The sequence below is a fragment of the Erpetoichthys calabaricus genome, chromosome 5 (genome assembly GCF_900747795.2).
Source record: "Erpetoichthys calabaricus chromosome 5, fErpCal1.3, whole genome shotgun sequence".
Classification (NCBI taxonomy): domain Eukaryota; kingdom Metazoa; phylum Chordata; class Cladistia; order Polypteriformes; family Polypteridae; genus Erpetoichthys; species Erpetoichthys calabaricus.
The window spans coordinates 168,455,299-168,478,854 of record NC_041398.2 but is presented as its reverse complement, the minus strand read 5'-3'; the positions used below and the strand labels follow the sequence as shown (position 1 = coordinate 168,478,854).

The 23,556-nt window shown below is 39.6% G+C and overlaps 1 protein-coding gene across 7 annotated transcripts in view; it reads left to right on the top strand.

Moving 5' to 3' along the window:
• Positions 1 to 23,556, top strand: part of fryl (furry homolog, like) — a 621,684-nt gene that overhangs the window by 256,440 nt on the left and 341,688 nt on the right. For all 7 annotated transcript variants that reach the window (XM_051927632.1, XM_051927631.1, XM_051927630.1 and 4 more), the window contains 2 exons: positions 935 to 988; positions 7,991 to 8,130. In XM_051927632.1, the coding sequence (XP_051783592.1) occupies positions 935 to 988; positions 7,991 to 8,130 (194 nt within the window). The remainder of the gene's footprint in view (positions 1 to 934; positions 989 to 7,990; positions 8,131 to 23,556) is intronic.

The following is a 23,556-nucleotide window of genomic DNA, read 5'->3' as shown; positions in this document are numbered from 1 at the left end:
CAAAGGAGTGCAAAGCAAGCAGTCAAAAAAAAAATCAATACGGCTTTTAAGTATGCGAAGCACCGCCGGTACAAAGCTGTTGAAGGCGGCAGCTCACACCCCCTCTGTCAGGAGCAGGAAGAGAGAGAGAGATAGCGAGAGACAGATAAAAAAAATCAATACGTGCCCTTTGAGCTTTTAAGTATGCGAAGCTCCGTGCAGCCTGTCCTTCAGGAAGCAGCTGCACACAGCCCCCCTGCTCACACCCCCCTACGTCAGCGCAAGAGAGAGAGAGAGAGAGAGAAAGTTAGCTGGATAGCTTTTCAGCCATCTGCCAATAGCGTCCCTTGTATGAAATCAACTGGGCAAACCAACTGAGGAAGCATGTACCAGAAATTAAAAGACCTATTGTCCGCAGAAACCCGCGAAGCAGCGAAAAATCCGCGATATATATTTAAATATGCTTACATATAAAATCCGCGATGGAGTGAAGCCGCGAAAGGCGAAGCGCGATATAGCGAGGGATCACTGTATTATATTTTATATACGTGGAGATGTTGCTTTGGATACGTACACTATATTGATTGATACATTTAGATTATATGTTGCCAAGTGTTACCTCACCTTGCTCATTTCCTTCAACTATCATGTATTTAAATTTTTTTTAGTGTTCAATGTTAGCAATGTTTATCATGAAGGACACATTAAGCAATTTTCACACACCCATGTTTCTACCCAAGTATATAGTTCAGAGTCATCTGATCTATAGTTTATTCGAATACGTAAGTTAGTGGTTAACAAGTTTCCTTGTCCATCTCCAGTTCTTTAAGGTAAATATTTCTTTTAATGTTTTAATAAGCAAGAATTTGTTTAAACTGTTTTGCTTCTATTTTCTATATTGTCTGGTTTTTACTGGCTGATTACATTCTAACTTTAGTTTTTTCCATTGATATAGGAGAAGTTATTATCCAAAACTCTACAAAGAGGTGAAGATGCACAATTTGATCAGGTAATCATAAATCAATTTATAAATTGTGTCTGCATTGACTTTAGTGCAGTTTGATTTTTTTTTTAACGTTTCAAACTTTAAGAACCGTGTTTTCACTATATTTTTTTTGTGATTCAACTTTGAATTGCTATGAATTCTACTTTCTGTAGGACTGGGCAATAGAGAGTTAAATATAGATTACAATCATTTTGACCCAAATGAGAAATATGATAATGCAATTTTGAGGCAGTTGGCAGCCACTTTTTGGCCATTGTTTGCTAAGAATATGAACAATTCAGTTATCCACCGATTATTGGCAGTGGATCTTAAATGGCCAGTTTTAATTCAATATGCATAAATAGAAGATCAGCATATACCTTATCATATAAAATGTAAGCTGCACTCATGTGTATCGTGTTTCTTTGCTTTACTTTGTGAATGTAAAGCAAGTGTAAAAAGAAGTGTAACAATCAGCTGCTGTGCAAGCTTTTTGTGAGTTGCGTGTGCATGTATTAGGAATGCTAAAACTGTCCTTCATATTAGAGAAATGAACATAAAAAGGCAGAAAAGTCTCACAGAACCCATGGACGTTACAATTGGTCTGCTGATATACTAACTACTACAAGTGACAGAGAAAAAGTCAGCCATGATGCAACTCTAGCAAGACATTTGATTACAGTCGTGGCCAAAAGTTTTGAGAATGACACACATATTGGTTTTCACAATGTTTGCTGCTTCATTGTTTTTAGATCTTTATGTCAGATGTTTCTATGGTATACTGAAGTATAATTACAAGAATTTCATAACTTTAAAAGGCTTTTATTGACGATTACATTAAGTTTATGCGAAGAGTCAATATTTGCATTGTTGACCCTTCTTTTTCAAGGCCTCTGCAATTTGCCCTGGCATGCTATCAGTCAACTTCTGGGCCAAATCCTGACTGATGGCAGCTCATTCTTGCATAACAAGTAAGCCCGCGATTCGCTAGTGAATCGGAAATCCAAGAATGGCAATCAGTTTCTGTTCCGTCCGATATTTGGATGGATGACATATCATGGAGGGTGGGTGCGTCTGGGGAAATGTCATTTAATTAAATAAGCATATCTGTACTAAAGCAGTTTCGTTTTGTGGAGACGTGATTCTGTTGCCTTTGCTGACACCGACTGCTGGCAGAGTGGAGCACAGCAAGTTAAGTTTACAGGTTGTGGTGTTCGTGTGCCAGCCACTGAGTTGGGGAAGCCGCTGGGTTTGAGTCTGTGACCGTTATGTGATCTGTATTACTGGCACAGTGGATTAGAGCAAGTGTAGTGAACAGGTTGTGTTGTTTGGGCGCCACCTACTGACTCTGGGAAGCCGCTGCGTTTGACTCTGGGGCGTGCGCCATGGCGCAATATGCGCCTTGGTGGGAAGCCGCTGCGTGATGAAATATCATGGAGGGTATATGCGGTGGTGTGGGCGGTCGCGTCCGGGCGGCTGTACAACCTGGCGTGCACGCTTCACCTCAGGTTTAGTTCACAGGTCGTAGGCATGGTAAAGTTTCCATTTAATTCAATAACCCTATTTGAACTAAAGCGGTGTCTTTGTGTGGGCGCCTTCGTTCATTGTTTGTATCCATGACTGTACAGGTTGTGTTGTTTGGGCGCCACCTACTGACTCTGGGAAGCCGCTGCGTTTGACTCTGGGGCGGGCGCCACGGCGCAGTACGTTGTGTTATTTGAGCGCCACCTGCTGACTCTGAGAAGCCGCTGCGTTTGACTCTGGGGCGCCGCCGCGTTTTGGGAAGCCACTGCGTTTGACTCTGGACTCTGGGGCGGGTGCCAAGGCCGCAGTGCGCATGCGCCTTGGTGCGTCCACCATGCATAAATTAACTGTGGTTTAGTAATATAGATCAGTGCTTGGAGTTTGTCAGAATTTGTGGGTTTTTGTGTGTCCACTTGCCTCTTGAGGATTGACCACACGTTCTCAATGGGATTAAGATCTGGGGAGTTTCCTGGCCATGGACCCAAAATTTCAATGTTTTATTCCCCAAGCCACTTATCACTTTTGCCAAACAGTAGTGCTGCTGCCTCGCAGTTAGGAGACCTGGGTTCGCTTCCCTGGTCCTCCCTGCGTGGAGTGTGCATGTTCTCCCCGTGTCTGCATGGCTTTCCTCCGGGTGCTTCTTCCCACAGTCCAAAGACATGCAGGTTGGGTGGATTGACAATTCTAAATTGTCCCTAGTGTGTGCGAGCCCTGCGATGGGCTAGCGCCCTGCCCGGGGTTTGTTTCCTGCCTTGCGCCCTGTGTTGGCCCCAGTGACCCTGTAGTTAGGATATAGCAGATTGGATGATGGATGGATGGATTAACCAAACACAGGGATTGTTGCTAGTCTCTACCTTTTTAATATAACAAAAAACTTTATGCCAAGAACAATGCAAGTTTGATGCTCAGAGCTGCCTTATCCTAACATGTTACTACACATTTTCAAATTATTAGCTTTTGTCAAGTTGTCAGGATATGGTATTACAGGAGTCACTTTCTCATGTTGTTGACGGAGCATTTATATCAGGATATGGTATTACAGGAGTCACTTTCTCATGTTGTTGACGGAGCATTTATATCATTCTGTCCTTCTGTTCTGTCCTTATCATGCAAATGGCATAATATGACTTTGGTTAACCTTTAACCTTCTGTTTTCAGGTTAATATCATAGTTTTTTCCCTCCCATATACTGTAGTTCTGGCTGTTGAAATTTATGAAAATATTTTTACTAAATGGATTGTCCTCAGCCTCCCAGTTTAATGATATAGTATTCCCATATTCTTACACAACAGTATTTCCATGTCAGTGACCAATGCCAGTTAGGTGATTTAGCATTTTGCATTTTAATCCTAGAGCTCCTTATCATAAGACCAAATTTGGTAATAATACTGCAGCCTCTAATTCACTGCCAAAAGACACTTTAATACTCTGGTCATAAAGTGCAAAATGGGTGTGCTTTTATTCTGATTACCTAAATTTATTTTTATACATTAAATGCAAAACATAGGCTGTATCCTTGTTAGCTGATTTTCTTGACAAAACACATGCTTCATTTTTTCAACTGAAATATTAAAGGTTTTGCTTCTGTGCTGTCAGTTGAATATCAAGCAGCACAGTTTTATATTATTTTTATACATTAAATGCAAAACATAGGCTGTATCCTTGTTAGCTGATTTTCTTGACAAAACACATGCTTCATTTTTTCAACTGAAATATTAAAGGTTTTGCTGCTGTGCTGTCAGTTGAATAGCAAGCAGCACAGTTTTATATTACAGGCCTATTAATGAACACAGAGGTACTACAACCAAACCCTATACAATCTTTTGCGTCACCTTTAGTAGATACTGTAAGTAATAGTGCATTAACTACTAATGTCATTCTAATCTTATTTCTGCAGAGATGAAGTACAATGTATGTACTATTAGACAAATTTTACTGTGGCTATCCATCCCAATTGCCTTCTTGTAATTTTAATTTCCTTCATATCTTTTGTTAATTGTCTGTCTCTGGGTCCACTTTCCTTTACATTATCTATAGGTACTTATATATTATAAAAAGAAATCCTGTCCTGGAAAGCAAAAAGCAAGTCTACGATACATGATCTTCTCGGAAGACATTTAAAAGACCCGCGAGATGAAAGAGACCTGCCACGGTGCGTCTCATGGGAACATAGAAAGAGAGTCTTGCAAGACACGCCCTACTTACAAGCAATATCAAAAAAACAAATCAGTAGTGTAAAGGCAGTCATGCAGCGCACACACAGCTCCAGGGCTCTCAGTGCATATAAAGTGTATACGGTCAATACGGTAAAAATGAATAGGGTAGAAATGAAATGAAACATCGACGACTAAACGAAGAAGAAAGAAAAGCGCGGAGAAAAGAGACCCAGGACCGTCTCGTGATGACGTAGAACATGAGATTCTTGCAAGACACGCCTTACTTACAATCTATCAAATAGAACAATAGGCAGCAAAACATTCAGTCTTTTGAAGGATTTGAGCATACACAGATCCAGGGCTCTCAGCGCATATAAAGCATATAAGGACAGTACGTTATAAATTAAATGTCCACATCTAAGTGAAGAAGAAAGCAGCGCGGAGAAAAGAGACTCAAATGCTTTGGAGAGAAAAAAGAGCAAAAAAGAATAATCAAGGTGCAAATTCAGAAAATAAGGAAAGTAATTATCAGCCTGGAACAAGTGGAATTGAAAAAAAGCATGTCCAATCCGGCTCAGAATTAAAAGACAGTGAGTAAAACACAAAGTAGAACTTCATAAAGACGTTTACAAACTTTGGCGCTAAACACATGCAGAACAGGTTAGAGACTATGAAACCAGTGAAATTAGAAAGGCCCCCCCAAAAAAAAAAAACGTTGGTGCTATACACATGTGGAGAAAGTTAAAGGATATGAAAGTAGGAAAATTAGAAAATATAAAAAAAGAAAGTATAGATCGCAGTAGTGCAAACAAACAAACTGCCTCATTTAACTGTGCACCAGTCTAACTTTGGTTTTGCACAATAATCACTACACTATTGTACCTTAACACTTAATTTTACTTTATTCACATCATTTTATTTATTTATTATGTTCTACTATACTGTTATCTTTCAATCTATGACTTTTTGTTAATCTGATATTCTTCTAACTTTGCACAGTTTTTGATAAGCGGATCAGGATGCATTTCACTGCGTGTTGTCCTGTATAACTATGCATGTGACAAATAAAGAATCTTGAGAATTTCAAAAACGGAGTTTACCGCACATGCATTTATTGGTTACTTTGTAATAAAAAATTATTAACTGCTGATGACGTAGATCGTTTTGTCTGTGCTGAGATTCCAAACAGAGCAACCTATCCTGACCTCATTAAAAAAGATTCAGCATATTGGGACTCGCAAGATTACAAATATTGTTTTTACAGAAGTTCTGAAATAAAAGTGAAACTAATGAAACAGAAACAATTCCAAGAAAAAAAAATCTTAAAAGTGAGTATCCAGAAAACCAAACACGGGGGTTGGCGAGCGAAGCCCCCTAGTATACAGTGCATCCGGAAAGTATTCACAGCGCATCACTTTTTCCACATTTTGTTATGTTACAGCCTTATTCCAAAATGGATTAAATTCACAAAACCCCATAATGACAACGTGAAAAAAGTTTACTTGAGGTTTATGCAAATTTATTAAAAATAAGAAAATTGAGAAATCACATGTACATAAGTATTCACAGCCTTTGCTCAATACTTTGTCGATGCACCTTTGGCAGCAATTACAGCCTCAAGTCTTTTTGAATATGATGCCACAAGCTTGGCACACCTATCCTTGGCCAGTTTTGCCCATTCCTCTTTGCAGCACCTCTCAAGCTCCATCAGGTTGGATGGGAAGCATCGGTGCACAGCCATTTTAAGATCTCTCCAGAGATGTTCAATCAGATCCAAGTCTGGGCTATGGCTGGGCCACTCAAGGACATTCACAGAGTTGTCCTGAAGCCACTCCTTTGATATCTTGGCTGTGTGCTTAGGGTCGTTGTCCTGCTGAAAGATGAACCGTCGCCTCAGTCTGAGGTCAAGAGCGCTCTAGAGCAGGTTTTCATCCAGGATGTCTCAGTACAATGCTGCAGTCATCTTTCACTTTATCCTGACTAGTCTCCCAGTCCCTGCCGCTGAAAAACATCCCCACAGCATGATGCTGCCACCACCATGCTTCACTGTAGGGATGGTATTGTCCTGGTGATGAGCGGTGCCTGGTTTCCTCCAAACGTGACGCCTGGCATTCACACCAAAGAGTTCAATCTTTGTCTCATCAAACCAGAGAATTTTCTTTCTCATGGTCTGAGAGTCCTTCAGGTGCCTTTTGGCAAACTCCAGGCGGGCTGCCATGTGCCTTTTACTAAGGAGTGGCTTCTGTCAGGCCACTCTACCGTACAGGCCTGATTGGTGGATTGCTGCAGAGATGGTTGTCCTTCTGGAAGGTTCTCCTCTCTCCACAGAGGACCTCTGGAGCTCTGACAGAGTGACAATCGGGTTCTTGGTCACCACCCTGACTAAGGCCCTTCTCCCCCGATCGCTCAGTTTAGATGGCCGGCCAGCTCTAATTTTTCTGTAACCTTCCCCAGATTTGTGCCTCGAGACAATCCTGTCTCGGAGGTCTACAAACAATTCTTTTGACTTTGTGCTTGGTTTGTGCTCTGACATGAACTGTCAACTGTGGGACCTTATATAGACAGGTGTGTGCCTTTCCAAATCATGTCCAATCAACTGAATTTACCACCGGTGGACTCCAATTAAGCTGCAGAAACATCTCAAGGATGATCAGGGGAAACAGGATGCACATGAGCTCAATTTTGAGCTTCATGGCAAAGGCTGTGAATACTTATGTACCCTGTACATGTGCTTTCTCAATTTTTTTCTTTTTAATAAATTTGCAAAAATCTCAAGTCAACTTTTTTCACGTTGTCATTATGGGGTGTTGTGTGTAGAATTCTGAGGAAAAAAATGAATTTAATCCATTTTGGAATAAGGCTATAACATAACAAAATGTGGAAAAAGTGATGCGCTGTGAATACTTTCCGGATGCACTGTATATATGTATATGTATTTATATATATATATATATATATATATATATATATATATATAATATAAAAAAGCAGTAGAATTACCTTCATTCATATCTTGGCCATATTTGACCATATTTTAATATGCTTTTGTAGTTACAAAGTTGTTACATTCAAAGTTTTTACTTTTTTGAATGCTTATATTGAATTATGCTTTTTTTTTTAATTGTTTTTAAAAAAATTAAAAATCATTTCTAAATATCACTTTACAGTTTTAAATCTAGTATTCCATATGATTTTGAACTTAAAATGTTCAGTCCTTACAGGTTTTTAACTATAACCTTTTTAATACATTTATTCATAACAAACATTACTTCAAACAGTGCAGTGCTAACATTGTGTTCATCATTTATATTTGTATTCTTAATCTTTTTTTCTTTTTCCCCTTTAGTTAATAAGCTCTATGAGCTCAATAGCAGAACACTGTCTACCTTCCTTACTTCGCACCTTGTTTGACTGGTACAAGCGTCAGAACGGAACTGAAGATGAATCCTACGAGTATAGGCCTCGTGCCAGCACAAAATCAAAAGCGTATGTACCATCTATGTGGGTTAATAATAACAGATTTCAAAAATCATCATCTCTTTCTTTGGCAAGCATGAATGACTTAAAATTTATTCAGAAGCTTTGTTCCCTGTGTCATGTGCCTTTGTGTTTTTTTTTCTTTCTTTTTTATGGTGCTTTTTATTGTCAAAATATAAAACTCAGTTTGTAAGGTTAAACACTGTTTTACCTGAGTGAAAAGATATTATATCACACATAAAGCCAGCACAAACAAAAAAAGGCCTTTAAGTTTTCTTCAGTATAGTAGTTTATTTTACTCAGAATATTGTTGTTGCTTAAGTTTTATTATAAAGTTTGTATGTAATATTATACATATAGCAACATCTACTTGTTTTCATCCCAGACTGAAATATAGTTGCAAGTACTAAATTGCTTATTTGATTTGAACGATAATAGGGAAGAATGGGTTAAAGGGAGGATCGTGCACAAATGAGCTATCCCCTACTAGGTTTAGCAACACCTGTCATGCGAGAGGTTGTTTGTCCACCTACTGTACCTCAAATGACATTTCTTTAGGAGAACTTTTTTCTATTCTGTTCTGTTAAGGTCTGAGCAGGATATATTCCCAATATATGTAACCCATTGAGGTATGTGCTTATAGTGAGGATCTTTACCTAGATGCATTTTGGGGAGTGTTGATTTAAGAAACATGTCCAATTTTGAGTCCATTTAGAACACGTTTTACTTAAAATGTATTTTAATTGAATGGTCTCTTTCCCAGTCTATCCTCAGATTGTCTAGAGGTACACTCTTTTAAAAGAATTAATATAGCTTGGGAATACTATCCATAACTTTATTGCTACTATGTAGTATAGTTTCTACTTGTAGATATTAGGGGAAAGTTAATAAATCAGTTAGGTCTCCTTCATTAAACTCCTTTACTTGGATGCAGTAAAAGAAATATTGTGATGAAAAGTTACATCCTCACTTGTTAAAAAGATGAAAACATATTATCAATATAACATTTTCTAAAGGTCCAAATGCCAAGCACAATTTGTGTGTTAATTAATGTGTTCTTTCAGGATTATGAAATGAATGCTTGAATTTTAAGAGTGCAATTGGCAATAAAATTTCAGCTGGAAAAGTGTCAATATGTAATTAGCAGTAATTAATTGTAGCTGGTGCCAGGTTTTAGTTTGGGATTTATTTATGAATAACCAAGACAGTTTAAGATGTTTTCTTTCTGATTCCTTTCTTGGTCTCAGAATTCATATATTTATAAAATAGCAGTAGGATTGTAGTGAGGTAGTACTAGTTTTATCTGTCTGTTTTATATTTTCTGTTCAAGGTTATACTTATTTCTCTTATAGCCCGGTTAATTCAATTTTTATTTGGAAAGGCATTCTTGTTTATGAAGCTCAGTTGTGGGCAGTTGTAAAAATTCTTGATTAATAGATTAACTTTTTGGAAATTTCACTGATTAAGAAGTCTTTTGTCCTTCTGGCTTGCAGTTAGTTTTTGTGTGACACGTTAGAGAATATGTGTCTCCTTAGAGATGCTGTGCTTCCCAGAGAGATCTGGAGATATGGAAGTTTCAGCAAAATATCAGTTTGTGTGGAGTTAAATTTAATGAAATCTTCATCTACCAGTAATTATGAGCTAAGTGACAAATTACAAGTTAAATTAGTACCTTAATATTTTAAGTTCCAGGTTAAGTAGACAGAGACAGAGAGTTGCACTTGTAATTGGTAGAAAAATAATCAAGTTGTGAGTAGTTTGGTTCGCCGAAAGAGGAACAAAAAATTGTGTTGATTGTGACTGGTTACATGTGTCTGAAGATTTATAATCATTAAGAAATCTTAAAAGTGTTGAAGCAGCTTTAGATAGTGTGATTGTTTAAGAGGAACCAACTAACACAGTATTTAATAAACAGTGAAAATAACAGCTGTTCTAAGTTTGTAACTGCATATATTGATAGTTTAAGAAGTGAACATTAGCTGTATATTCCTTTTCCCAGTTTATTTATGTTTACAAGATTTATTTTAATTTAATTCATTTCTCTCTATCACAGTTCAGAATCAGAAGTTAAATTTGATACAACATAAGGGATTGTTTCATAAACCAGTGTTTTCACTCATCCTTTATTTTGCATTATGTATTCTAATTGTCATAATAAATGTAAAATTTGTAGCACAACCCTTCCTTTCTTCAACATAAGCCAGTCTTTATTATTTAAATTAGTCTACTACAATTCTTCAAAGTTCCAGTCTTCTGACATAGCACACCACAAGGTATAATGAAAGTTAACAAGTCTCCCCCCAACATTATAATAACAAAGAGCTTCTAAAACAGCAACAATAAATTTACATTTTACTGAAAAGTCAAGCAAAATTACACCTTTTATTAGCTAACTAAAAAGATTACAATATGCAAGCTTTTGAGGCAACTCAGGCCCCTTCTTCAGGCAAGATGTACTGATAAATAGGGAAGTCTTGTACATGAAAAGCTATGCTGACTGTTTACTGTTACTATTGATTAATGATTACAAGTCATACCATAGGGATGTTAACAATTAATTATTGGTCAATTAAGTTATCTAAGTATTACAACAAATAATATAAGTATGTATTTGGGGCTGTAATTGTTTAAGTTGCTTTATAAATCCAAATATAGACATTCTTTAGAACTTGTGGTTCATTTAAATTAACAAATGAAGGAAATGTTTAAGATATGTATTAGTTAGTTTTATATGCAGTGGCAGAATAGAAGCCTTTAGAGAAAATTAAGTGGTTTTCCAAGCATTTCAGGCAAAATAAGTCCAAAGTTTTCTGCGAACTGTGCAGTATTATACTGAAAATACTAAAGTAGGACATATACAATGCATTACTGAATTTAAAAGAAGCACCATTTAAAAGGTCAGACTGAAGCATGTACCATTTGGCCACATAATCTAGGAAAACCTGATTACTGATGGTACGAAGTAACATAATGATCACATCTGAATCAGTATTCAACTGTTGTATCCTGATTGTGATAATACAGTTCAAATCAATGATGTGAACACAGACGAAATACAGGTATAAGCTCAGAAAAACTGTTCAAAGTCGCTAAACGTCAGTACATGGATATGCAGGGATTCATATTGTGCATAAATTATGACAAGAGTTTACAAATGCTTATGGATTACAAACTAAACCCTGATAAAATTACATCCATAATTTATGTCCTGGATTAACCTAATGTTTTCCACTCCCATTTTGACAGCAGTAATACATTGCCTTAGATACATATGCTTCAAAAAGAAAACAAATATCTTGATGCCAAAGAAAACAAACCTGGACTGTCTTAACGACTACAGAACAGGGGTAATAATACCTACTTTGATAAAATGCTTTGAAAAACTGGTGCTTGGAGACATTAATCAGAATATTCCAGATACTTTGGACTTCCTTCAGTTTGCATATCATCATAACTGGTCCACAGAGTGCGCCATATCCATTGCACTTTATACCTTCCTGGCATACCTGCTTGCCTAGAGTCCTGTTTATAGTTTATAGCTCAGCATTTAACACTGATTTACCATGAAAGCTGATCGCCTAACTCCTTGACTTGGAAATTGAATACAACCCTCGGACCTTGAATTATGGACTTCATATCTGACAAACCTCAGCATCAGCCGTGTCATTTACTCCATGCTGATACTCAACACAGGCACTCCACAGGGTAATAAGGTGAGCCCACTGCTGTCCTCCTTGATTGCCTGCAAATGTTTGACTGGACACAGTTTCCACTCTGTAATTGATTTTCCTAATGACACCACCATCATACGCTTGAACACCAACTATGAGAGGGAATGAGCTGTATATTTCTAAGAATTACCATCTCTGACAACCTGATGTTGTCACAACACATCTTGTTTATAGTAAAGGGGTTTACCAATGCCTTTACATTCTTAAATGTCTGAGGAAAGTCTAGATATCTTCATCTCTGCTAAACAGCTTCTGCAGGTTGCTAATGTTATCCATCATAACTGGCTGTATCACATCTGAGTATAGTACTTTCTCAGCTGCTGTAGTTCTGTCAATGCAGAAAATTACAGGCACACACCTGCCCTATATTCAGGGAATATATATCACACAATAATAATGCATTTTATTTATATAGCGCCTTTCCCATGTTCAAGGTACTTCAGAGTTTAAGAAAGAACGGCAGGGTATACAGTATGTAGCATTGTACTAAACCAGATAAATAAATAAAGAAGAGTAAGATAGTAAATTCAGAGAAAAGCCTAACAGACAACATAATTGATGGTCTAGCACACACGCACGGTTTACATGAGCATCCTGACATAGAGGTAAACTGAAAGAAGGGTAATAAAGTCAGGTAGAGCTAAAAGCCTTCCTGAACAGATGAGTTTTGAGTTGTTTTTAAAAGGATTCATGGAGTCAGCTGATCTAATTAATTTTAGTAGATCATTCCAGAGTCTGGGCGCTGTATAGCTTGAAGGCCCTGTCACCCATGGAGTGTAGATTAATGTGGGGCACAACAAGATTGCCAGAATCAGAATACCTTAGTGGGCGGACAGGCACATAGTGATGGAGAAGGTCACTGATGTAGTTTGGCGCAAGGAAAGAAACAAAGAACAAATGTCCTAGAAAAGCAAACCGCATTATTAAAGATCTCATTCATTGTATGCAGTTACTTTTCTCTATGTGTTCTGGCAAACAGTACAGGACCATTAGCACTCACATGAGGAGTAGTTTTTATCCACAGGTTGTAAGGTCAATTAACAGACTGCTAGTTCTATTAAATACATAACATAAAATGTCACATTTGGTTGCATAGAATGAAATGTCAGATTCAAATTATGTTGAACCTCTGATGCTTTTAAAAGAACTTGAATATTTTTCATTGAAAAAATTTAAGATTGACAAAAAATGTTATGGAAACCACATGAATGACAATCAAAGATTCAAAAATTTACTGAAGCCATTGCTAGCTGGCATGCTTTCAGAATAACAACACCTACATTGGTATTAATACTTCATGAGTTGAAGGATAATAGCAACACATTACTTACTTAAGGTATATAGTAGAGACAGCAAAAGGTTCTGAATTTTTTTTAGAAACTGACATTATGGATGGAAAGGTGGAAACTATTATTCAGGATGTGAAGCATGTATTCAGTGAATAAAATGAATTGTGAGCAACCTAGTAGCTTTGTGCACAGATGGAGCTACTATTGTGACAGGGTACTACTAATAAGTTGTTCAAAAACACAGAGAATAATTCAGTTCAGAGTTGATATGAACACACTTCACAGCTCACTGACTTACCATCTGTGTGAGTGATGCAGTCAGTTCTATAAAATAGGTGAAAAAATTACAATAAAACTTGTGGGCAATTTTTGTTTTTCCAACAACTCTGCTGTTAGAAGCAATAAGCTTCATCAAATATAGAAATAGACATGTTAGTTAACAATTTAAAGTTCAGTGACAGTTGTTTGTCACAGTCACTGAAAGCATTGAGAGATTTGCTAGAACACCTGGCTACCACCAACAATTAAAACTCTGATATGGCTTAAGGTCTTCCTGTGGCTGTTAGACAGTTCAATTGTGTGACACTGTGTCATTTAAGGATATACTGATGCACGTTGTCCATCTTTTAAAACAAACTTTGACTCCTCCGCAGGGCAGCCCATAGCTTATGCTACAAAGAGACCTTGACAGATATAAATGTTCTGGGTCATCGGAAGCTTGTTCAGATACAGTCTTGTGAATAAGTAAGTGCAACACTTGAAATGTTTTGTCTTTTTTAAAATCAAAATTTGATTTTTATTTAATCAATATATTTAGATAAAGGTGATGTAATTAATTAAAAAAATGAAAATTTGATTGAAAAAACAATAATTCAACAAAAAATGAACAGATACTTCCTTTTTCCACAAATGGAAATGGCATATTCCCTTGGTTCTAATAACTGATTTCACTGGTCTACAAAAATATTTTTTGTTTGCTACTGGGAAGTTCAGAGCAGCTCTATATTAAGTTTTTTACACTGATTTCATATATGAAAATCGGAATTAAGCTAGCACGTCAGGTTTTTGAAATACACATCATTGACATTTTGACACTTTTGAATATCAATATATCATTACGATATCTGGAGTTTGGACTATGTCCCACCAAAATTGTTTTGATGGGTTTATTGTGAAAACAAATCAGAAGACGATATCAGAGACACGTTAAAGCATATTTATGTCAATTTACCGCAATATAAAAGTGAGGTCAACCGTGCCCAAAAATGTTGGAGGCACTCGCTTTTGTGCTTGCACTGCACATCCATCTCTCTTTGCAAGAACCAACAGTAGTCACCCATCATGCTCGGCATGAACTTTCCACCGATATTGGTTTTCCATCACCTTTATATCTTGATGAAATCTTTCCCCATGCTCATCACTGACATCACCCAGATTTGGTGGAAAAAAGTTGAGATGAGAATCTTTAGTGACATTCTGGCTCCCGTAAGCTGGTTCTCCACAAGCTCAGCATTATTCTCAGCTCTGTGACTGCCAAGAAAATTGTGGAGAACCCCCACGAATGCTTCCCATGCTGCTGATTCAGTGGGCTTCAGTTTCCTTTTGAACTCATCGTCAAGCATCAGTTCATGGATTTCAGGAAGAACAAAAAAACCTTCCATAATTTTGGCTTCACTTTTCTCAAGACCAAACTTATTTCTTAAATGCTGAAAAGCATCACCATTTCTGTCCATTGCCTTGACAAAATTTTCAAAGTAATGGCGAATCTAACAAACAAAATGTCAGTCAGTCAGTCATTATCCAACCCACTATATCCTAACACAGGGGGTCTGCTGGAGCCAATCCCAGCCAACACAGGGCACAAGGCAGGAACAAATCTCTGGGCAGGGTGCCAGCCCACCACAGGGCACACACACACACTCACGGGACAATTTAGGATCGCCAGTGCACCTAACCAGCATGTCTTTGGACTGTGGGAGGAAACTAGAGCACCCGGAGGAAACCCATGCAGACACGAGGAGAACATGCATACTCCACACAGGGAAGACCCGGGAAGTGAACCCACAGGTCTCCTTACTGCGAGGCAGCAGCGCTACCACTGCGCCACCTTGCCGCCCATGAACAAAATGTCCTGAAACGCAGTGTTATGTTTAACAGTAAAACCTCTACCTACTGCACTGCCATGTCTGAGTTGTGTCATTATGCTTTAGAGTCATACAAGACCTGGTAATCAGTAATAAATATTTTTTCTGCTAATTAAAAATTAATAATTTTTAAAATAAAATTAATAATAACAAGGTAAACATCTCACAGCTGTTAGTAATGTGTGGCAAATTCTTTTATCTCAATGGCATCCCTAGTAGAATTACCGGTATTTATCAAAATAGTTATCCGCCTTTACTGTCCAGTCACCCTAGTTGTCCAAGACCTGGAACATCATAACTAAAAAACGGGACGTGCTGGACGAAAACGGTTTTCATATTTGGAGTCAGCAAGTGAAACCTGCCCTTCCCATGGGCTCACCACCTTTGAGAGGAGCCAAGGAGGTCGGGTGAAGTGTGAGTTGGGTGGTGGCCAAAGGCGGGGACCTTGGCGGTCCGATTCTCGGCTACAGAAGCTGGCTCTTGGGACGTGGAATGTCACCTCTCTGAAGGGGAAGGAGCCTGAGCTTGTGCGCGAGGTTGGGAGGTTCCGGCTAGATATAGTCGGGCTCACCTCGATGCACAGCTTGGATTCTGGAACCAGTCTCGTTGAGAGGGGCTGGACTCTGTACCACTCTGGAGTTGCCCCCGATGAGAGGCACCGAGCGGGTGTGGGCATACTTATTGCCCCCCGACTTGGAGCCTGTACATTGGGGTTTACCCCGGTGGACGAGAGGGTAGCCTCCATCCGCCTTCGGGTGGGGGGACGGGTCCTAACTGTTGTTTGTGCGTATGCACCGAACAGCAGTTCGGAGTACCCACCCTTTTTGGAGTCCCTGGAGGGGGGTGCTAGAGGGCATACCTTCTGGGGACTCCCTCGTACTGCTGGGAGACTTCAATGCTCACGTGGGCAATGACGGTGAGACCTGGAAGGGCGTGATTGGGAGGAATGGCCCCCCCGATCTGAACCCTAGTGGTGTTTTGTTATTGGACTTCTGTGCTCGTCAAGGATTGTCTATAACAAACACCATGTTCAAGCATAGGGTTGTTCATATGTGCACTTGGCACCAGGACACCCTAGGCCTCAGTTCGATGATCGACTTTGTGGTCGTGTCGTTGGACTTGCGGCCACATGTCTTGAACACTCGGGTGAAGAGAGGGGCAGAGCTGTCAACTGATCACCACTTGGTGGTAAGTTGGCTTCGATGGTGGGGGAGGATGCCAGTCAGGCCTGGTAGGCCCAAATGTGTTGTGAGGGTCTGCTGGGAACATCTGGCAGAGCCCCCTGTCAGAAGTAGCTTCAACTCCCACCTCCGGCAGAACTTCGACCACGTCCCGAGGGAGGTGGGGGACATTGAGTCCGAATGGGCCATGTTCCGTGCCTCTATTGTTGAGGCGGCTGACCGGAGCTGTGGCCGTAAGGTGGTCGGTGCCTGTCGTGGCGGCAATCCCCGAACCCGTTGGTGGACACCGGCGGTGAGGAATACTTTCAAGCTGAAGAAGGGGTCCTACCCGTCCCTTTTGACCTGTGGGACTCTGGAGGCAGCTAATAGGTACCGACAGGCCAAGCGGAATGCGGCTTCGGTGGTTGCTGAGGCAAAAACTCGGGCATGGGAGGAGTTTGGAGAGGCCATGGAAAACATGTACGGATGGCTTCGAGGAGATTCTGGTCCACCGTCCGGCGTCTCAGGAGGGGGAAGCAGTGCAGTATTAACACTGTATATGGTGGGGATGGTTCGCTGCTGACCTCGACTCGGGACGTTGTGGGTCGGTGGGGGGAGTACTTCGAAGACCTCCTCAATCCCACTAACATGCCTTCCAATGAGGAAGCAGAGCCTGGGGACTCAGAGGTGGGCTCCCCCATCTCTGGGACTGAGGTCACCGAGGTGGTCAAAAAACTCCTTGGTGGCAGGGCCCCGGGGGTGGATGAGATACACCCGGAGTTCCTCAAGGCTCTGGATGTTGTAGGGCTGTCTTGGTTGACACGTCTCTGCAACATCGCATGGACATCAGGGACAGTGCCTCTGGATTGGCAGACCGGGGTGGTGGTCCCCCTCTTTAAGAAGGGGGACCGGAGGGTGTGTTCCAACTACAGAGGGATCACACTCCTCAGCCTCCCTGGAAAAGTCTATTCGGCGGTTCTGCAGAGCAGGGTCCATCAGATAGTCGAACCTCGGATTCAGGAGGAACAGTGTGGTTCAAGTATCTCGGGGTCTTGTTCATGAGTGAGGGAAGAATGGAGCGTGAGATCGACAGGCGGATCGGTGCGGCGTCCGCAGTGATGTGGGCTCTGCATCGGTCTGTCGTGGTGAAAAAGGAGCTGAGCCGTAAGGCAAAGATCTCAACTTACCAGTCGATCTGTGTTCCTACCCTCACCTATGGTCATGAGCTATGGGTAGTGACCGAAATAACAAGATTGCGAATGCAAGCGGCTGAAATGAGTTTCCTCCGCAGGGTGTCTGGGCACTCCCTTAAAGATAGGGTGAGAAGCTCAGTCATCTGGGAGGGGCTCAGAGTAGAGCCGCTGCTCCTCCGCATCGACAGGAGTCAGATGAGGTGGCTCGGGCATCTGATCAGGATGCCTCCTGGACACCTCCCTGGTGAGGTGTTCTGGGCACGTCCAACTGGGAGGAAGCCCCGGGGAAGACCCAGGACACGCTGGAGGGACTATGTCTCCCGGCTGGCCTGGGAACGCCTCGGCATTCTCCCGTAAGAGCTAGAAGAAGTGGCTAGGGAGAGGGAAGTCTGGGCATCTCTGCTCAAGCTGCTGCCCCCGTGACCCGACCTCGGATATGCGGAAGAGGATGGATGGATGGATGGATAGAAGTGAAACCTGTTAATGTAAAGGTGAAAGACTCCCAGTAACAAAATGCTTGTTGACCAGTGTATTGTGGCAGAATCCTCCTCAAGCAGGCATTTCCTATAACTGTACCATCAGTCAGCTTACCCCACATGTCCTTACAGAATTATTTTAGCTTTGCAGTGTTAGATGGTTGTCTTGTGTGCACAGCCTGCTTCAAAACCTGCCCACCCCAAATGGAACTCAGATCTGGGCTTTGACTTCACAGTTCCAGAACCCTCCATTTCTTTCTTTTCAGCTGTTCCTTTTTGGATTTGATGGTATGTTTAGGGTTATTGCACCGTCCACTTTCGGCTAAACTTCAGTCTTCTAACAGATGGTCTCACATTATTCTCAAACACCCCCTGTTACAATGAAGAATTTATAGTGGATTCTGTGATGGTGTGTAGCAAATTGACCCCAAACCATAGCAACCTTACTTTACAGTTAGTGTTGTGTTCTTCTGATCAAATGTTATCTTTGGTTTTCAATAAACATGTCTTCTGATGCTGTGACCAAATAACTGTATCTCATCTTTTCAGAGCACATTGTCCCAGATATTCCAGTGTTGTTTCTTTTCATGGGCAAATTTTAGTCTCGCCCTGATGTTCTTTCTGGATGATAAATGTTTCCTCCTGGCATACCTCTCATGTAGATATAATATGTGCAGCCTCTTTCTAATAGTAGACCCATGTGCTTTGACATCATCAGTTGCAAGAGCGACCTGGACTTCTTGTGATGAAATTCTGGGGTTCTTAAAGACTTTTTCATCATCTTGCATTCTGCTCTTGGGCTAAACTTACTGGCATAGCCCGATGTGAACAAGTTGGCAGTTTAAAATCTTCTCCACTTGTAGGCGATCTTTCAGACAGCGAAGTGTTTGATTTCCAAGTATATTGAGATTTTTTGAAATCCATGCAGACTGCTAGGCATATGTAAACTTCTTTTTGAAGACCTCAATGAGCTACGGTACTTGGATCTATGCATGATGATAATATACACTTCAAGAACAAAGTAAATGTCTAAAGATTAAATAAGACAGGTTCCTTAAGAACATATTTAATGATGTTCTGATCATTTACACCTGATTCTGATTTTGGGTGTCTCAGTTAGTGATGAATGTAGGGGTGTAATTACATTTTCCACATGCAAAATTTGTATTGGTTTAACTAAAAGTATACATTTATTTTACAAAATGTAAATTTGACATTGTGTTTGTTATATCACATTTATCTGTAGATACTGTTTAAGTAAAGATCATATCTTGATATGCCCACATATGTTAAAGAAAAAAATTTGATGTGGTGTACTTACTTTTCATATGGCTATAGCCGTGGTCATGCCAATTTCAAGTGTGATGTGAATTTGTATTCAGTACACAAAACAAAATCAAACCATATGCTATATAAGATCTTGGGCCTTCTCAGGAACTGGGGGGATTTTTCCAAATGCTTAGTAATGCGTTGTAAATTAGATCTTGGGATTTTCTGAAATTTGCCATAACTAAAGTAGCATGTTAAACCTGCTACCTGTTGCTCCAACCTTAGTGACAGACAGCAGTTACTACACAAAGCACATTAAATTCACATCATGACAGTTCTCTGAACATTTAGAATAGTATTTTTACTTGAGTTGATATTCTCATGATGAAATACAATAATGAGCTTGTTTCATCATTTTTATAGGTACATTATTTTAAATGACTCCTACTGTTAATAATTCCTCCTATACGATTATGATAATTCTGATAGGTTTTGAAGAACCTTGGTTGTAAGGTTGTACCTGGCTTTATTTTGATGCAGACATTTTCTTTATAGCATCTGTTGATGGAAAGATGTAGAATGATAAATGAAGGACAGAAATAGGAGGTTGACACAGTTTAGGGAGAAATAATAAGGCTACAATAAAGAAATTCTAATGCGAAGAGTAGCCTTTGGATTGTGTGTCAGTGAACCCAACACTAACACCTTATGTAAGTAAAAGCCTTGGGTTGTAGCTGACACCCACACATATTCCCAACCTCTTGGAATCTATAGTCAACACTACAGTAAATGTCCTCTGATTTGTAGTTGCGATGGACTTTTTACAGGTATTGTACCAAAGTAGACTTAGAGTACCCACAATGTGTATCTGTTGGCTAGTTTGATATTTTGTCAAAATTCCAAAACCAGGGAGTTTCTTGGTGGACAGCTACTAGGTGAAAGTGGCTATCCTCTTGGCGCATTGTAGTTGATTTATGTAACCATCAGACAGCAAGTGAAGAACAATTTAGTATAGCACATCAGAAATCCCACATCATACTGGAACTTAGCATATACAGTGGTGTGAAAAACTATTTGCCCCCTTCCTGATTTCTTATTCTTTTGCATGTTTGTCACACAAAATGTTTCTGATCATCAAACACATTTAACCATTAGTCAAATATAACACAAGTAAACACAAAATGCAGTTTGTAAATGGTGGTTTTTATTATTTAGGGAGAAAAAAAAATCCAAACCTACATGGCCCTGTGTGAAAAAGTAATTGCCCCCTAAACCTAATAACTGGTTGGGCCACCCTTAGCAGCAATAACTGCAATCAAGCGTTTGCGATAACTTGCAATGAGTCTTTTACAGCGCTCTGGAGGAATTTTGGCCCACTCATCTTTGCAAAATTGTTGTAATTCAGCTTTATTTGAGGGTTTTCTAGCATGAACCGCCTTTTTAAGGTCATGCCATAGCATCTCAATTGGATTCAGGTCAGGACTTTGACTAGGCCACTCCAAAGTCTTCATTTTTGTTTTTCTTCAGCCATTCAGAGGTGGATTTGCTGGTGTGTTTTGAGTCATTGTCCTGTTGCAGCACCCAAGATCGCTTCAGCTTGAGTTGACGAACAGATGGCCGGACATTCTCCTTCAGGATTTTTTGGTAGACAGTAGAATTCATGGTTCCATCTATCACAGCAAGCCTTCCAGGTCCTGAAGCAGCAAAACAACCCCAGACCATCACACTACCACCACCATATTTTACTGTTGGTATGATGTTCTTTTTCTGAAATGCTGTGTTCCTTTTACGCCAGATGTAACGGGACATTTGCCTTCCAAAAAGTTCAACTTTTGACTCATCAGTCCACAAGGTATTTTCCCAAAAGTCTTGGCAATCATTGAGATGTTTCTTAGCAAAATTGAGACGAGCCCTAATGTTCTTTTTGCTTAACAGTGGTTTGCGTCTTGGAAATCTGCCATGCAGGCCGTTTTTGCCCAGTCTCTTTCTTATGGTGGAGTCGTGAACACTGACCTTAATTGAGGCAAGTGAGGCCTGCAGTTCTTTAGACGTTGTCCTGGGGTCTTTTGTGACCTCTCGGATGAGTCGTCTCTGCGCTCTTGGGGTAATTTTGGTCGGCCGGCCACTCCTGGGAAGGTTCACCACTGTTCCATGTTTTTGCCATTTGTGGATAATGGCTCTCACTGTGGTTCGCTGGAGTCCCAAAGCTTTAGAAATGGCTTTATAACCTTTACCAGACTGATAGATCTCAATTACTTCTGTTCTCATTTGTTCCTGAATTTCTTTGGATCTTGGCATGATGTCTAGCTTTTGAGGTGCTTTTGGTCTACTTCTCTGTGTCAGGCAGCTCCTATTTAAGTGATTTCTTGATTGAAACAGGTGTGGCAGTAATCAGGCCTGGGGGTGGCTACGGAAATTGAACTCAGGTGTGATACACCACAGTTAGGTTATTTTTTAAAAAGGGGGCAATTACTTTTTCACACAGGGCCATGTAGGTTTGGATTTTTTTTCTCCCTAAATAATAAAAACCATCATTTAAAAACTGCATTTTGTGTTTACTTGTGTTATATTTGACTAATGGTTAAATGTGTTTGATGATCAGAAACATTTTGTGTGACAAACATGCAAAAGAATAAGAAATCAGGAAGGGGGCAAATAGTTTTTCACACCACTGTAGACATAGGCTAAGATACAGTATAAGGAAAATTCATTTTTGGTGTCCTTATAAATCATCAGGTGGCGTCAGATTTTCACCTCACTATGTTGTCTTTATATCTAATGCATAATATTGGTAGAAGGTGGTAGTGGGGGCTGGATGTGTCAAATGTCCTAATTTCCTTATATTCGAGCAAAAGGTTTATACCAGTATGTATGGATGCTAGGCAGGCATCATCACTACTGTTTTAACATACTTTTACTTTGTTAACCAATTCCTATTTAAAAGACATTGTTTTTATTTTATTATACTTGAACTGCTCCCTATACTTTAAAAAAATAAATGCGCCATACACTTTACAATTTCTGCATAATGAAATTTATTTTTTAATTTAAAAATTGTGGAACAATTGCAGATTATATAAATCAACTATGTACACCAGGGGTGTGCAAAGTCATTCCTGGAGGGCCGCAGTGGCCGCGGGTTTTTGTTCCAACCCAGTTGTTTAATTAGAAAACAATCCTTGCCAATAATTACATTTCATGGCTTGTTAGTGCTTTAACTCTGCTATGTCAAGTCATTCTCAAATCCTAGATTTTTTTTTTCCATTCTAAAGATATCATCCAAATATTTTGAAGTGTAAAACGGATGGGTAATTCTCAATCCTTCACTTTTTTCTCTTCTCTTTCCTTCCAAGTATTTAATTAAACCAAATAGTGCCTGATAAATACACACAGGCATAAAGGGTAACAAGCAAAATGGATAACTGCTGGTTTCTTTTGTCATTTGCATCTTATTGCTAATAAGGAGCAATTACAAACCAAGAATGCAGCTGTTTAAGACTTAAATAAGCAATAAGGGTTCAAAATCTTAACGAGGGAGATAACTAAAATGAAGCAGAAGTGTTTCTAGAGCAATTAGTGCTTCTTATTAAGCAATTGGGTTGGAACAAAAACCTGCAGCCACTGCGGCCCTCCAGGAATGACTTTGCACACCCCTGATGTACACAAACAATTTACAGGTTGCCACCAGGCTGCCCATATGGATTCTATGTTTGAAAAGAGACTAAAGAGATGCTGTGTTCAGACTTAATTCTTTTTTTTTTATTTGTCTCAACCCACTTTTGTGTTTTTTCATTTTTGAAGAAAATGCAGCGTGTCTATTTATTACTATACAGTTTATTTGTTTTTTAAGTTATGATGTAATGTTTCCTTCATATTTCTTTTCTTAACTCTATTTCATCCCAATGAAGGACCAAAATTGTCCCAGTATAATGAAAGTATTGCCAATCGATTGCTTTTCATTTGACTTATGAAGTTTTTTGTAGGCGATTTTAGGTGTATGATTAATTAAGTAGTACTTGATTAATCCCTGGTGAAATGCCCGATTAAGAGGGAATTTGGTAAATCCACAAAAAATATCTCATATGTGACGTACGTTCCTCGTAAAGATGCTTGTTAACCTCTTAAGAGTCACTGATTTTAGAAAACTCACCCTAGTTTGATTTTAACAGGGCA